At 40.7% G+C, this 17,092-nt stretch overlaps 1 protein-coding gene and 1 non-coding gene across 2 annotated transcripts in view; one reads left to right on the forward strand and one right to left on the reverse strand.

Annotated features, from left to right (window-relative positions):
• Nucleotides 1-2,908: 2,908 nt before the first annotated feature.
• Nucleotides 2,909-17,092, reverse strand: part of DNAJC5B (DnaJ heat shock protein family (Hsp40) member C5 beta) — a 32,369-nt gene continuing 18,185 nt past the window's right edge. Inside the window, exons 2-4 of the mRNA XM_005517120.1 lie at nucleotides 12,959-13,172; nucleotides 8,558-8,732; nucleotides 2,909-3,003 (exon numbers count right to left, since the gene is read on the reverse strand). Of these exons, the coding sequence (XP_005517177.1) occupies nucleotides 2,909-3,003; nucleotides 8,558-8,732; nucleotides 12,959-13,172 (484 nt within the window). The remainder of the gene's footprint in view (nucleotides 3,004-8,557; nucleotides 8,733-12,958; nucleotides 13,173-17,092) is intronic.
• Nucleotides 16,409-16,497, forward strand: TRNAY-GUA (transfer RNA tyrosine (anticodon GUA)). Its single transcript is given in 2 exon segments — nucleotides 16,409-16,445; nucleotides 16,462-16,497. It is a non-coding gene; the product is annotated as a tRNA-Tyr (tRNA).

The raw sequence follows: 17,092 nt of genomic DNA on the forward strand, positions 1-17,092 counted from the left end.
ACTGTACACAAAAAACAGATAATGTTAGCATGTGTTCACGTTAGGAACTTTTCTGAAAAGCAAAAAAAGGAGTAAAATCACATTGAAGAGCTAAGTCCTGAAATCCTTTTTCATCCTTTCTCCACGTGTCCTCAGAATAGCTGATCTTCACATCAATAAGAGAGAAATGCTCTGATACTTTTAAAACTAAGTTTCCCATTTGAAATTAAACCATGAGTTTAGACACTCAGATCTTTAAGCTGCAAGTCCTGGACAACCCCCTCAGAGGCTTGGTCATTGGTTTGTTCCGAGGTTTTTTTGCTGAGATAATGTGTTGTGGCTCTTCTGTACAGAACCCTGTGTCTGTAAATGAGACTTGCAAACATGCAGCAGCTTGTCCATCTTTGCTTCACACTGTGAGAACGAAAATTTTTCTTTTCCCAAGAATAAGCTCTCATTTAGAAAGTGTAAATAAGAGCCACATGACTTGCTGTACATCTCAAGCCGATAGAGAAAATTTCCTTGATTATGGTGAACTTTGGCTGTGGCCCTCTAGACACATCAGAGGTGTTGCATGTGAAAAAATTCCCCAATTGCTTTTGCTATTATGGGATTTACTTCTTCCTCCCTGGCTTTAAGCCTGCTCTGTAGCTGTTGTCGAAATCAAGGGTGCAATTCCCAGTGACTTCCATGGGAAAAGGAGGATGGATTTCACATGGGAAAGGATTCCACATATAAAATGTAGCTTTACACCAGACTTTTCTCCCAGTGCCTCTTTCAGCTCTCTGCTGGAAATAGTCACTAGGTAACATTTGGACATTTTCACACTAAATTTCTCTACTAGACAGTGAAACTTAGGAAATTCACCTGCAGATTTATTATGTACTCTCCATACTCCTTCATTGGGGATAACATCCTATGCCAGAACAAACACCCTGAAAAGGGGAATAATGAAGAAAGCCAAAAGAGGAGTGTGTGTGCTGGTGTCCACAGCACATACCCAGTCTCTGGGCTCTGTCCATCTCTCATCACCCCAGTGCTGTCTGATCCATCCCACCTACGGGAAGATGTGCAGCACTCTGCTACCACTGGGGTCATGTCTCCTCAGTGGCAGGATGGTGTCACCAGCCCCCCTCTCCTGGCACCACTGGGTTGGATGGGCACATCCCCAGTGGGCAGGTAGGATGGCGGTCTGGAGTTACATACATACAAGTGGTTCCCAAAATCATTGTAACTGAGGACAAAGGAGAGCCTGTGACTAGGAGGGAAGCGAGTGCCTGTGCACAACTCTGGCCATGCCAGGATCTTCCCTCTTTTCTGAAGCAGAAAACCAGGGCCATTTCTGAGGGCAATGTGCATATTGGCTGTCCCCAGTGCCTGCATCCAGAGAACAGATATATAACCTGAACAGGAAGTAATGGTCTTGAAAATATCCTTGTGTTATGAGACTTTTAAAGAAACATTGAAAGTAATATGTCTTGACTTTGGAGTTACAGCTGGTTCTATAAAACACATTCTTTTCCCATATGTTTAGCTGAATGACATTTGACTTCAAAGGTGATAGAAGGATGATAATAATGTTTCACAACTGCAGGATCCAACTTTAAGCAAGGAAACAACACTTTTAGCTAGGTATATATTCACCAGTCTGTATAATTTACTGGAACACTGTGAGCCCCTTTAGACCACAGCATGCAAAAATAGCAAATACGCAGAACTCACAATGATTGATGTAAAATGATCAATAAGGAGAAATTCAGCTGCCTCAGGCTTAAACTACTATGTCAAATCAGTGAGGTGCTAAGCTTAAGATCTTAGAGGTATTCCTTTAGCTCTTACGAATTAGTGGCCTAAGTTCTTCATGCTTCCTTTAGCCATACCCACATGTATCTCCACCGATTTGTGCAGCGGTACATCTGAACATACACCTCATTCCTGCCTCTTTATTTAAAATCATGCCATATGCTCTTAAGGGCCCTGTGCCTGGCACAGAAGGGAGGTTTCAGTCCTACCCCAATGAGCTAGTGAGGACGGTCACTCCTTTGCTGCCTGCTTTCCCTGCCAAGTCCTTGCTGCTCCCACAGCCCCAGTGCCTGTGCTGCTGTGATGGCTCCCAGCCCAGTGCCAGCAGGGCAGTACCGCCACACTCCCAGGGCATGGTGGAATAAGCCAGCTGGCAGAAAGCTGTTGGTTGGGAGCCAAAAGGAGGAGCTGTGGGAGGAGGAGAGAGGTTCTGGGACAGCCCAGGACCAGCCTTCCATCTCCCCTGGTCTTTGCCCACTGTCTCATGGGTTTGCAGATTTTTTATGGATGAGGCTGCTGGAGTGACTTGCAGTATAACAACCATCAGAAAAATCTCCTAGCACTTTGTCTTGGCTCAGGATTTATAATTTGTAATTGCCTGAGCTGGGTCCCAGCAAGCCACTAACTGCCCTCCGAAGAGCACTTCTTCTCTGGCTAGGAGAGCCCCATCTGTCTTGCCACCAGCTTTCTCCCTGGGGCCTGCTAAAGAGCACTTCTGGGGCTCCCTCACAGGAATGTTTCACATCCAACAAAACTGCTGCATGCAAGTTCCTGGAGCAGGGAGAGACAGCCAGTGTGCCCATAAAGGGACTCAAGACTGTGTCTGGGAGGTGAAACTACAGATGAGAGCAGGGAGGAGACCAGTTATACCAAAGGGAATATTATTGGAGAGAAAGATAATATGAAGCTGTGAGAGACCAGCATGCTCCGTACAAGCCATATGTATCTCCATACACAGTGCAGGTATTGGAAGTAGCATAGAGGGAGATTCTGCCTTGGTAGGAAGTTGCTCTCAAGTTACTCTTGATTAGCTTAAATAAAGCTATGAATACAGGCTGCAGAACTTATCATATGTTTTTCTCACTGTGAGACACTGTGAGAAGCACCAACAGGTCGCTCGCCTGCTCTAGGACTCTGTGCGATAGCTCCGATGGCTGTCCCCAATCAGTTGTGTCTTCTCAGTTACGTTAGTCGGCTGAAGCGTAATAGGAGTTTCTCCATCTAAATTGGAGAGGACAACAAAGATTACTTTAAGAACCCTTCATTTGCTACCAAAGTCAGATTTCTTTTTAGCACCAGAACATTTCATTTGCTGTTCCGGTTACAGCTCAATTTGGTTTCATAGACAGCTGTGTGAGTACTAGTAAGGTGTCACTGCCCACACCAAACCTACAAATGCTCTTACTCCTACTTCTCATACAGTGGCAGATTTCTGGGTGTTGCTCCTGCTGCTGTTAGACTGGACATTTGATGTACCTTGTGCTTTGCAGAGCTTGCAGGCTAAAGGTTCCTGCCTGTTCTAATAGCAAGTGGCTGTTCCTACAAATGGCTGAATACAATCAGTGCTGTTGTGAGTCAGCAAGCACTAACCTTGACAGTGTTTGTGAGAATGGGACAGAAATGAGTCTTGAAGAAGGCAGAGTTAGCAGTAAAGAAAGAGGGGAATTAAAAGGAAAAAGTGCGTGAGCAGTAATAGTAATACACTTGAGAGGAGAGAAATCATATATACCCTGAAAGCCAGCTAGTTAAATAAAAATGCTAAATTGAATTTGAAGTCTTATGTAATGTATGTGCAATAGGGCTCTGGGATTACTATTTTAATGAATTTGGAACTACCAAAACTTTATATTGTCACTATATAAATCCTTACTGCTATGTTTGCTTTTCCAATATATCTATAAAAAATGCATTTGTTGTAGAGTGGAGGAAAGTAGAAGTAAGTCTTTACAGATTTCCTTGATGGCTACTGTGTTCCATCTGATAAAAAAAAAGGTTTGGTTGCCCTTCTCCTGGGCCTCTTTCCAACCTGCATGTTTTTGGGAGGGAGAGAAATACTCAATTCTCATAGACTGAGTTTTACAAGTTCAGCCACCTTAGTGAAGTGTTTCATATGAAAAACTTTGGACTATCTATATCTTGATACTAACATAGCTTTCACAGTAATTGAATACAAATTATGACTTTTTCTGCCAAATGACCAAATGTTCAGGGAAAAAATCTCATCTGACATTTCCTTCTGTTTACATGACAGTTGATGGGATGAATCATGGGCAAAAGATGTAATGTACAGGAGTAACTTAACCCAGAGCAGGAATCTAATTGCGTGCCATACGGCTTCCACTCAGTGGGGGCAGAACAACTTTGACTCTGTCAAGGTGAAAGGCAAGAATGATTAAATGCCAAGCAGCTTCTCTGTATGGGCAATTCCATATTTAGACACAAGGTCAAAGGCAGACATGTTTCATAACTTCTAAAAGTATGTGAGTAATTAATGCTTTGAGCTCAGCTCAGGCTCATATTAGTTTGGCAGTTCCGATCCATTTTTAAGTTGCTGTGTGTTTTCTAGATTTTTGAGCAGCATTCCTTCCCACCCACTTCTGCCTCCAAGTTGTTCATTTTCTGTAAGATTGTTGATGGAGGGCAGAGATTAGCAGTTCATTTTGCTGTGATACCCAGGTGTGCAACAGAACAGGACCCACTGCAAATCTGTCACGTTGCCTCCAGCTGATCTGCAGATGGCTTTTAGCTGACACCCTCACCAAGCATTTTGCTGCTTGCACCCTTCTCAAATTTATGATAGGGATTTTTAGAAGAACAGAGACCCATGGCATAATAAACTGTACAAATATAGTCTGCTAATGGCAAGCTGCAGAATGGAGGTGAGGCAGAATTCACAGTTTAAACTGCTTTCTATAGATAGCTCCTGCTCACTGTTCGCCTACATTTGTATCATATGGAGTGTGGAGGAGACAATGAAGTGATAAAAACTTATTGCATCTGAGTTGGGAAAGTATTTTTCTACTCAGGTTCTTTTATTCTTTTTCTTTTTTTTTTTTCTCTCTCAGAATTCATTTTCTGTAAAATAAAAGTTGGTCTAGAAATGCCTTGCTTTGTTCTTACAATGATAACTGAACAGGAGAGAACAGACCTGCCAAACTGCTTTGAGTGCATCATTACAGCCTGAAGTACAAAGGCAATCCAAATTCCAATGCCACCTCCTCCAGGAACATAAAAGTTAACAAAAATTTTGCCCTCAGCTTCAGTGGAAGCAAAATCTGTCAACCTGCTCCATGCGTGTGGGAAAGTGATGAAGTGTTGCACGTGTCTGTGCTGCAGACAAGCGAGTGGTACTTCCCTCTGCCAGTGCATTTTGACAGGTTACCTGTAACATCATGGCATGATACCAATATTACCTTATCTTGCATCTTTCTAATGTCATGTTTGATCTGAGACACTAAAAAATGTCATGTTTAAAATGTAATAACCCAAATATAACATTTAATTTTTGGTCTTCTGCTCCATATTATGTCAGAGTATTCTGGTACAAATCAATAGTTGTGAGGAGAAATCCTTGTAAGCTACGTGTGTGCCAGGGCTTGCAAACCCCTAATTTCCTTTAGTTCTGATGGTCATGTTACCCCTGGAGGTACATGCTGTAAAACAAGGCTCTCAAGGAAGACATTGAACTAGCTGAGCACTAGAGCTAGTCAAATTTATTTGACTAAAACCTTCTTCTAGAGGAATATGATTTCCCCTAGAAATTCTCTGTTTCTAGAGAAATAGCATTTCAACAGAATTTAAGCCTTTGGCATGATTGTGTTGATTATAGAGGCAACTCACTTTTCTCTTACATTTTAGGAAATGGATCACTGAATCTTTGGCCTCAGCTCTTTCTTTTTCACTAATAATTATGTTTTATGTTAGTTTGAGGAATGAAATAAACTGTATAAAGCCTTAATTTTGTGAATAAGACATGTGAAGAACTGAAAAATTATTATAGTCATGACAGTTTGATAGTTGAAGTCTAAAACTCAACTCTTGAGCAGTACAGACAGCACCAGGCAGCTCCCACTGAGCACAAATGCTAAGGGCTCAGTCTCAGAGGTTTTTAGCATCAGGAATTGTGATGCTTTATCAATGATGCATTCCTCAGAAAAGCAATGACTGATTGGCTTGAAAATCTACATTTTGACCTCAGCAAGAAGTTCTGGTTAGCAATACTGTAGATGCTGGAGACAGCAGGAAGCAAAGAAATTAATTACTGGCTAGAATGCTCAGTATGTGCTTAGAGGGCATGCAAAGAACTTGGATCCTAATAGAATCTCCTTTTCCAAAACTAAATCTGCTGCACACGTGATTACAGTTTGTTTCTGAATTACATACAGGAAAATTTCTATTATTTACCTAAAGGAAGGCATGAGTATTAATTTATATGGCTCAACATTCAAAAATGCACAGTCTTTGCTATTCTAAAAGTCAGCTGTGTCTTTCTGGTCAGCATGCCTGAAGCTGGGGTGACAAGGAAAGAAGGAAGGGAGGAAGCACACTTTGGTCTGGTTGTAATTTTTATTTTTTTTTTCTAAATGCATTGTGTGTTTTACTTTCAACTGCGGAAAAGATGCTCGTGTTACCCTGTATCATAAAGCTTTTATTTTTATTCCTTATACATTGTTCTCTTCTAAAATAAAGAGAATTCTACTTTACTGAGACTTGCTGGTTTTGACTAGGAGGAAACTGTAGCAAGACTAGAGAGGAGGGTAGGAAAAGTATAAATATCTAGTTTTCTTCAGACCCTACCTATATGTTTAGTATTGTCTTCCAAATACTTAAAAAATGAAATTCCACATTATGTTAATTTTTCAGACTGGTACTTTGCTAAACATTTAAAATTAATTTTTAAAATTGGTCTCAGTGGGACTTGGTGGGAGTAAAGAGATGTCAAGGGGCCTAAAATTAATGAATACCAATATCTTCTGGTACCTGTGCCAGAAGGACAGAGCCATTATTTTTCTGCCACTGGGGAATTTTGTGCTGGATTTTGAGGGAGAATTAAAATTAAAAATAAACTAAATTTAAAAAAAAATATTAACAAAATGGGCAGAAATTAATCATACTGATTCTTCAAAGTCCATCCTTCTACTTCAAACTTGGCTTTAGTATCATAGACTCATGAAGAGCAAGACCCATTTTAGATTTGCACTTTTCAGGTGCCTAGTGTCATAGAGTTTATTAGATTTGTCTCAAATAAGGTATGGTTTATTATTATTATTATTATTATTATTATTATTATTAATTTTATGGTTATAAAGTTTTTACTTGTAGTTTTTACTGACTTTGCAGAGACTGATCAAGTATGATCAGTTTTTAAGCTGACTGTGTTTACCTTGATATGCCTCTAGGCAAAATCAATTTAAAAACACCACCACACGTTGGCGTAACAGTTATAAAAATAGCGTTTGTTTCAACTACTACAAGTGTTTTGTTACATATTTATGGAAGGGTAAATTTGTGTGAAAAGCTGGGGGGGAAAAATTTCTTGCTGCTAAGGGAACATGACATTTGCAATCTGGCAGTGCTATTTTAAGCATAATAAATGTAAGAATATAACAGTATAAGATCTTCCATAACAATGGAAGGGAAAAAGAGTGAGCCGACTTTTTAGGTCCTTCCTCATAAAAAACCCATATCCTTAATCATAGTTAATATAAAAAGTATTTCTAGTTTATAGAAAAGTGTTCTCGGTCTTTCCCTCGTGTCTTGGGTTCTTTTTGCTGGAGCAGGACCCACTGCATCTCTCACCCTGTTCATATCTATCCAGTTTGAGATGTTTCTACTTCCCCTGAATATGAAGGCAAAACTACCCTTCTTTGGCACACTAGGACAGACCTCGTTGTTCAAAGCATGTATCCCATGCTAGTGCCAAATTAGGAATGCACCTCCATCATCCCTTGGCACATCCAAAACCTGAATGTACAGCTGGGGGAATCAGCAAAGCCAAAAAAGAGGTTGACCTGCTGCCACAGGCCCATGTTCCTGGCTCCTAAGTTCCCTGTTCCTCTTGCCCCTGAGTTAGCACTTGCCTACTCCACCATGTAGCACATCAGAGAATTAAATGGGCCAGGAACTACACACATTTTTGAGAGGCTTAGTTTACACCTGGATTTTATCCAAGGCCTGGGTAAGGTACAATTGCTACTGCCAGTGCAGAAGAAAGTGAGCAGCTTGGGGCCTGGATGGCAGAGGGACAGGACCATGGCAACTCCCATGCAGACTCTCCTGGGTTACTGCACAACCTTACTGTTGGAAACCTTGCATCTTTTCTTGAAGCCTTCTCTTAAATGGGTACAATACCCACCACAAGCAGGGATAAAGTTTGCAGAACTAAAGTCTGAATGACCATTTATTCAGGCCAATCAGATGTGACGGCACCAGTCCAGCAGAGTCTAATATATGAGTATAGGATCTAGGATAAGAAGCAACATGGGCATGGGGGCTGCAAGGTGAACATTGTCTCTTAAAATAAGCTATAATATTTTTATTGTGTAAGTATCTCATAAGAGATACAGGAGATATTTAGTTTTAAGTCCTATAAGTTTGGTTTTGCATTAATACATAATTTGTGAAGTTTGCTGGGTTGTGGTCTTAGCTAGAGTGAATTGGCATGTCTCCACTGAAGTCTGGAAGCAGCCTCAGCATTGTGAACAGAACATCTGGTTCTGGCTTTAAAGATTGTTTTGAACAGCTTTGCCACATGGTAAGCTCCTACAATACACACCTCTTTCCATGTCATTCTTAATTTGCTCTTCCAAATCTTCTGGAGACACACAAAACTCCTGCTGCTCCCCGTCAGGTGCCTTCGGTTTACACTTTCCACAGCAGCAGTTGAAGCAGCAGCAGAGGCAGCAGCAGAGGTAACAGCCCGTCAGCAAACCACAGACTGCAAACAGGCCCTGGGTTAAACAGAGAGGGATGAAAATCCTATCAGCAGTGACCTTCCTCAGACTTGTGGCTGTCTCTTACAGCTGAAGGCAGAATGTCAGAGGAACTCTGGTTCCTAAGTGCTTGGCACTCAGAGGAGTCTACCTGATTTCCCAGTGCCTGATCAATGGCCAGATCTTCCAAAGCCCTTCTCACCCACAAGTTCCTACTTGTCACTAAGGACCACATCCACAAAGAAGACACCAACCAACAGGCCCCCACATACTCAACATTGCAAACTCTGTTGTTCTGCTGATGGCCCTCAGAAAAATCCTCCAGGCAGTATGTAAAACCCCACCCACCTTAAAATGACTCATTTCTATCTTTAAAATGACTCATTTGCCCAAGATCATTTTTGCAAACACTTATTTACTGGCAAGCTCTTGTCAATAACAAAGCTGAGAGAAAAAGAAGCAAAGAGCCAGATGCATCCAGCATAATTTTGGGCACTGAACTAAGGCATCCAGTTTAGAACTGTAGCTGCTATGGATTCCCCACACAGTCAAAGAGAAATTAAAAACTCTTCCAGGGGGAGATTCAACCATAAGAGTATTTGAATTGCCCATTGTGAGTGTCTCTCTCTCTCTCTCTCTCTCCCCATTAACCTGTGCAGGACCACATAGATGACAGCTCCTTAATTATAGTCCTCAGACTATGGTTTCTTGATCTGGGCACTCAGGTAACAAGAAGTTCCCACCTTTGCTCACTCTTGTCCCCATGGCACAAAGTACAGAAGCTTCAGGAGAAACAACACAACTGCCTGGGGCTAAGACCGGAAATAATAAGAGTCAAGAGCCAGAAAATTTAAATTTATAGAGCTTTCTTCCTTCACATGAAGCCAATGCCTGGGTTCACAGTGCAGCTCCCCAGATGTTGAAGTGCATGCTGCATCACAGCAATGGGACCTGTAGGCTCAGGATGGCATTGCCACTCTGTGCTCCATGGGGACATGACAGCAGCCTGGCTCCTGACCCAAGGCAGATCCAGGACTACCTGGAGATGTTCGTGACACAGAAAAAATCTCCATGGACATCTCTTCATGGACATAGTAGTATAAGAACAAAGAAAAACCAGTGACATTCCTGGAGAGCAAGTCAAAGCTGATGTGTAGAAATAAATGGAAAGAGGGTAGATTTAGATTAGATATTAGGAAGAAATTCCTCATTGTAAGGGTGATGAGGCACTGGAACAGGTTGTCCTGAGAAATTATGAGTGCCCCATCCCTGGGGATGTTCAAGACCAGGATGAATGGATCTCTAAGCAATCTGGTCTAGTAGGAGGTCTCTCTGCACATGGTAGGGTGGTTGGAACTGGATGATCTTTAAGGTCCCTTCCAAACCAAACCATTCTATGATTCTCTGAATATGTAGATAAAAGCAGCACAGCTTTGTGGCCACCAGGTATATATGGATTGGAGGTACAGCTAGGCTTTCACATTATAGTTATCCAGTATGCCCTTTGCTAACTATTTGTTGTATTCCTAAGGCTACATGCTGCTGAGGAAGAAAGTAAGCACAAATGTCAGGATATCGTCAAACTTTGACAGTGGAGCTATGCAAATAATATTACGTATGCATGTCTGAGCTAACGTTAGTGGGGGCTGAGTGGATCATCTTTGAAGGTAATAAGACTATTTCTATGCCTAATATTAATGTAAGCATGTATCTAGAGTGAGCAAGGTGGTTTTAAATGAAAAGAAGGACTCTAATTTTTTGTCTTAAAATGCTTTCCTTCTAATAGTCACCTGAAATGGTGCTATAATCCCTAAAATAAGTTATCTGTTTATCATTTATGCCATTATGGAAAATATATCACCACAATGTATAGAATGAAAAAAAAATGAAAAGTGTATACAGAATACAGAATGAAAGTGTATACAGGGGAAAACACATTGAGTTTATTCATGAAACCTTTAATGTTTCAACATTTCTTGTACTTACATTATCATAATTGTTAAATCAAAACTCAGTTTATTGAAGTCATCAATAAACAGTCTTCATGGTAGAGGGTAAATTAGTTTTTGCTAAAACAGTTAAACAAACAACCCCTATACCTGCCAGTGGAAAAGCAATTTGAGTTCCCATTACCCATGTCTGTATGTTCCCAGTTTAATATGCCTGCTAAAAACTCTAGCACTCTGAAAAAGAACAGTAAATTTCATTTTTCATTTCCCCTTTCATTTGAGTTTCCCTACTGCTAATGATAAAACTCCTCACAACTTGGATTTTCCCAGTATGGGTGTGGTGGGAAGAGGAATGTTTGCAGTCAATGAAGAAGGTAACAAGCCAAGGCTGTGGTCCCTACTGTCCTCCACCAGAATGGAGGAAATCAGGAGTTCAGAGGTCATCTGCAGATGATGCCAGAGACTCAAATAGTATTATGATGACCAATATAAAAATTTCAAATTGAGCCATTTGTGCTCGAGTTAAAAACAAATGAGAAATAGTGAGCTCCTCTTGCAAAAATAGAATCACAAAATCACATGGTGGTCTCTTTATACTTTGGGGGTGGCAGGATTTTGGATTGGGGGAGACATAGAGAGACCACCTGTGATAATCTTCAAATGACTCTACATACATATTTTGGATTTTTGTACAAAATTCTTGAAAACCAGGAAGCAGTGATTACTTTGCTCTTCAGCATGTCTTGTCTCACCTCTGGGATACAGCTTGCTTGAAGCAATCCTCACATTTCTCCTTTAGTTGTTAGGGACTTATTAGCTTCTCTCCATACTCCCCACTGCTCTCTTTATGAGTCAAAATCACAGTAGTTATTTCTGTACCTGATTTTATGACCCCAGAGGATTTTGTACTCCATAAAATCTCCATTAAAGATCACCAAATAAAAGAAAAATAGAAGCTAAAAAAAAAAAAAAAAGAAACAGTAAAGAAAACCTTCTTTTGCCAAAAACTGTTAAAGGAGTCAACACTGTTGCCCTCTCAGCTAAGGCCACCTAGCTGTGACAAAGAGGCAGAAGAAGGGGGAATGATCCATCAGGAGATGACAGCAGCTATGGTGGGGTGTCCAGCCTGCAGCAGGAGGCAGCTACAGCAGCTGCAAGCAGGAAGCCTCCAACCAGCCTCTGAGGGGCAGCACCTTTGCAAGTTTAATTTAAATCCCAGTACTTTACTCATTGGTTTCATCCACTGTTCTGCATTTGAGCAACTTCTGCCTCATCCTGATTCAGAAGTCAGATTATGGCTTCTCAGACCCCCAAAGTGCCCATATAACTTCCCAGTTTAAAAGGGAAATGTGGGGCAATGCAGCACTGGCCTGTTCCTTGCTGAACAGAGAAATCTGTGTTTCACAGTTCTCAGATAAAAACTGTCATCGCATGCTTGCTTCAAACAGTACAGATCATCTTCCTATGTATTCCAGCACAGTCCAGCAGAGTGCTTTTCTGTGCTTCTGTGGCTGGAAACAGGTGGGGACTGCATGGATGTGGCACATTTCCAATTCTCTTTGTTGCATATCTGTAACATTTCAGTATTTGGAGAAACACCTGAATTTGATATATGCAAACATCAGAAGACAACAGTGTGGTAAGGGAAGAAATGAACCCAACTCCTTCAACACTAGAACAGCCCATTACGGTTTTTTTCTTGAGCAATATGCAGAGTTTTGATGTATCATTCTCTTCCATTCTACTCTCTTCCTCCATTCCACTCTTCTAACCTTTTCTTTGAGTTCCTTTCTCTCACTCTGTCACTATGGCACGTGTATAATGCCGTAATCACAGTGTTATGTATTATTATTGCTTACTTATGTTGTATGCTATAAATAGCAAAAAAGACAGCTAAATTTGTACTGTAATAACTTATTAATTGGTTGTCACATAAATGGGGCTTATTGTTTTTGAATAATGAGTCATTTTTATTTAGTCATTACAGAAAAGAAAGTCAAAATTAACCTGGAGCACTAGATTCAAATCTAATTAATGTCTGAAAGTGTTACAAAACATGTACTATAATTACACACCAGGTTAAAAAAAGAGAAAACTTTCTATATTAGTGCTATTCTGAGCCTTTGTTACATTCTGCCACTGTCAATTTTCCAGATAATATTGTTTTATTAAGTTCTTACTTTAGAGTACTATTTCTTAAGCCTATAGAGATCATGTTTTTAAGGGAGTTCCTTGTATACGTAATTTTCAGTATGCATTGTAACATTTTATTTCCAAAAGAAGATAACAGCTTACCTTTGCCCACCAGCTTGAGAGCATGAAGTAGGTGTTAACATTTTCCTCACCAAACTGTTCCGCCACATAGAGCCCTAATGATCCATACTTGTCATATATGTTTCGCTTGGACAGATCAGTCAGGGTTGCATGAGCATTGTTGATCTCTTTAAATTTTTCTGCAGCCTCTGGATTGTCTGGATTTTTGTCAGGATGATATTTCAGAGCCAGTTTTCTTAAATGTGAGACACACAAAAACAAACAAACAAACAAACAACAAAAAACAACAAAACAGAGGGAAAATAAGTCATCTGTATGTGTGCATGTATACAGACAAAAAACATTACAAAAAATATTTTCATCTAGTTATAATGATTCTGAACTGTGTTCAGCCTTCTTTTTTCCAGCTCTAATGTACTCAGTGGAAGAAAAGTGACACAAAGGTAACAAATATGAAAGTTTTGATGAAAGAGGTGTGCCTATTACACTGAGAATGAACTTTGTGTATTGATACCTAGTCAGCTACTGTGTTAAGCAGACAGTGATATATGATGAAAGCACAGATTGCAACACGATAATAAATCACAGGCATTTGTTGCATTATGATTGCCAACTCATTTGCATAATTTAGCAGGTTTTAGCAAAGATAAAGATTTTTTAAAGGTTGTTTAAAAACATGATGATCACACTGCTTATCCAGGCAACATTATTTTCTTCATAGCAAAGGAAGTTCTGTGTTCAATTGCCTATCAATAGTAGTTACATTAAAATGTTGTAAACAGTGTCTGTGTTTGCAGAAGCCCAGACAGTGATGATGGAGAACACAGTTAGGAGTTGCAATAGAAGAGAAGCATCTTTCTGAAGTACAAGGTGGGAAAGCTTAATGAGTTAATCCCGGTTTCAAGTGCCTGTCTTTTGGCCTAATTCCCCACTGCTGCATTTCTGAGACAATGTTAAAGCAGTTAAGGCGATTGTCATGGGATCATCATAGGAACCATCATAGAATAGTTATTTTCATAGGGTCATGGTGTGGTTAGGGTTGGAAGGAGCCTTAAAGATCATCTAGGTCTGGCCCCTCCACCATGGGGATGGACAACTTCCACTAGACCAGGTTGTTCAAAGCCCCATCCAGCTTGGCCTTAAAGACCTTTAGGGATGGAGCATCCACAATTCCCCTGAGCAAGCTGTTTCAGTGTCTCATGACCCTCACAGTAAAGAATGTCTTCCTAATATTTAATCTAAACGTACTCCATTTTAGTTTAAAGCCATTGCCCTTGTCCTATCACTTCATGCCCTGGTAAAAAGTTCCTTTACAGCTCTCTTGCAGGACCACTTTAGGTACTGGAAGGTGCTCTAAGGTCTCCCTGGAGCCTTCTCTTGTCCAGGCCAAACAATGCCACTCTCTCAGCTCTGATCATCCTTGTGTCTCTTCTCTGTACTAGCTCCAGCAGGGACATGTCCTTCTTACTTTGGGGTGGCCAGAGCTAAATGCAGTAATCACTGTGTGGCATGAGAATGGAGTATTGTCAACTACTTTGGGCTGCTTATGCCATTGGAAGCCTTTACTAGGGCAGGGTTTGACACTGCTTTTTCCCCCTGAGTGTACTCAGCACTATGGCATTTGAAGACAGGTAGAGTTGAAAACTAGAGTGTGTGACTCTTGGCTCACAGAGCAGGGGAAGCACAGCATCGAGACGAAGGGGTTTGCTTCCAACCATCTTGAAGCGCTGGTGGTGTGAGCTCACACACACTTGCAAAACAAGCATAGACAGAAGTATATATTTTCAAAAATCACCACTCCCTCTAAAGAACTGCAGGCTCCAGGACATTTATTTAATGACTAGTGCTGACCTCTAGTGGCATCAAAAGAGATTTAGTAGTGTTTTAAGCTGATTCAATCACAGCAAAGCTATGCTTCATTTTGTAAATATTGTCTCCAAATATTTTGAGAGCTAGCCATAATTGCTCTGACAAAAATTAGTATTTGTGGTGTGAAGGCAGTGTGCCTACACTTCCTCTAAAAAATTTAACCTGAGAGTGGAGTCCTAATAGATTTCCTTTTGAAGTCCTAGTACAGGTTAGTCCTCCAGTAAAAAGTAACTGCTTTGTTCCTGATGATAGTTCCTGCCTGGAAGACATTCTGCTGATATCAAGACTGATATGAGCTTGGGAACAGCTTCCTGGGAACAATCTTGTCAATTCTGTTAAGTCACAGAATCATAGGTCATAAATAACTCTCTAAACATGTGTCTAATAGTATGAATAGGGTTGTGTTCAGTCATATTTAATGTACTGTACATATTGCACCTTAAACACAAACGCTTGGTCATGTTTAACTGTGCCCTAAACACAATAAAAAATTAAATATGAGAACTGAAAAAACAAGCTAAGTCTTGCATGACTAATGACATTATGTGTCATCCAAATATTTAAGTAAATTATGCAATCTATCCTTTTTCTTACCTGAAAACAAGCCCCAGCAATTAGGGAAAAAAAAAAAATAAAAAAAAAAAGAAAAAAGAAAAAAAAGGAGAAGTATTACTTCTGAAAGCCCATGTATGTTTGCAGGCATGGGACAATGAATTTCCAGCCTTTCTTTATTTTCCCAAAGACCCAAAGACACCTTCTGTCTGACCAACATTCCAAACAATCTTATAAAAAATAAGAATTTGAACAGAATGTAGTTTTAAAAATATGGAACACATTAGTTGCACTCTCACTTTACCTAGTATTGTTTTAGACTACTAACAGGATTGCTTTCAGCAATTAACAAAAGATAACCTATGTTCTTATTTTGATTTTGGGACAAATGTTCTCGCTAAAGAGTACATTATCAAAACAACTCTGCACACTAAGATGACTTATACTAATTGGAGATGATTTAACAGTGGGAGAAAGATCTAGATATTAGTGCAATTCATATGAGTGTTACCTATATGGTACTGTGGGTACCTGTGGGTCTCTGGAAAAGTGACATTCCAGTTATAGAATAAAGAGGGTTCATCATGACAAAAAAAAAAAAAAGACTAAAAAAGTAGGGAGTGAAAATAAAAAAGTAGTTTGTAGGCTACTTCCTATGCCAAAACCATGGGTTTATATACATTAATATTTTTTTCATGGTGAATGGCCTTCTCCTACACCACCTTAGGATCACTGCCCACTGCAGCCCTCCACAACAGCAAGCAAGTTTGAGAGAGAAAAGTGACAACAAACAGAGAAACAGCTATCCCACAAGATGGATAAATGTGCTTTGGATAAGGCACTATGGAAATGAAATCAGTGAAATCAACTCAAGACTCTGTCAGTGGGAGGCTTAGACTGAAAAGTGAGATCAGGCACAGGGATAGGTCTGATGAGGGTGCTTTTGAACAAGGATAGCAATATTTTGAAGACAGGGAAGTATGTTCTATAGGGTCAAATATGACAACACTATGAAGTATCAGAGGATGTGAGTAGTATATCCTCATGCTTCCTTCGATAGCTCAGCTGGTAGAGCGGAGGACTGTAGGCTCCCTTGCACGGCCATCCTTAGGTCGCTGGTTCAACTCCGGCTCGAAGGAGTGATCTTTTGGTTCTGGCACACATCCTGCACTGGCACTGCTGCCTTTTTCTGGACCTGCCCAGGAGGATTCCTTTCAAAGGTCTGTCCAGCCATGAGCTCTTGCCTGAGCTTGGGAAGATGTCCAGACAAGGAATTTTTGGGTGAACCCTTGAGCAGGGGATGGTGGTTCTGGGCTCTGGAGTTGTCTGCAGTCAACTCCAACAGGAATGTGAGTGAGTGTCTGGTAGTGTGAGAGTGAATTATTACATATTAATGTAATGTAATGTAATGATTACAGGGGGCTCAGGCTTTGGTTTTAGGGCATCCTGGGTCAGGGCTGGGTGCCTGGGAGGGGAGAGGACCTCAGTCAGAGGCTGCAGGGTGGGGAATTAGCTCAAATGGTAGAGCGCTCGCTTAGCATGTGAGAGGTAGCGGGATCAATGCCCGCATTCTCCAGTGCTTTTCATTCCCCTTGCCTGGACACAGGGTCATTTGTCAGGGGTCCATCTATTCTCTGGGGCCTGTGGGAACATACATGGTGTGTCCTGGATTTACAGAGGAGGATGACATTTAGGGTTGTGTCACCCTGAAAACTAAACCTTCTGATCTTGTTT

The sequence above is a fragment of the Pseudopodoces humilis genome, chromosome 1 (assembly GCF_049639895.1).
Source record: "Pseudopodoces humilis isolate 2021_Gansu_Grassland_sample_001 chromosome 1, ASM4963989v1, whole genome shotgun sequence".
NCBI lineage: Eukaryota > Metazoa > Chordata > Aves > Passeriformes > Paridae > Pseudopodoces > Pseudopodoces humilis.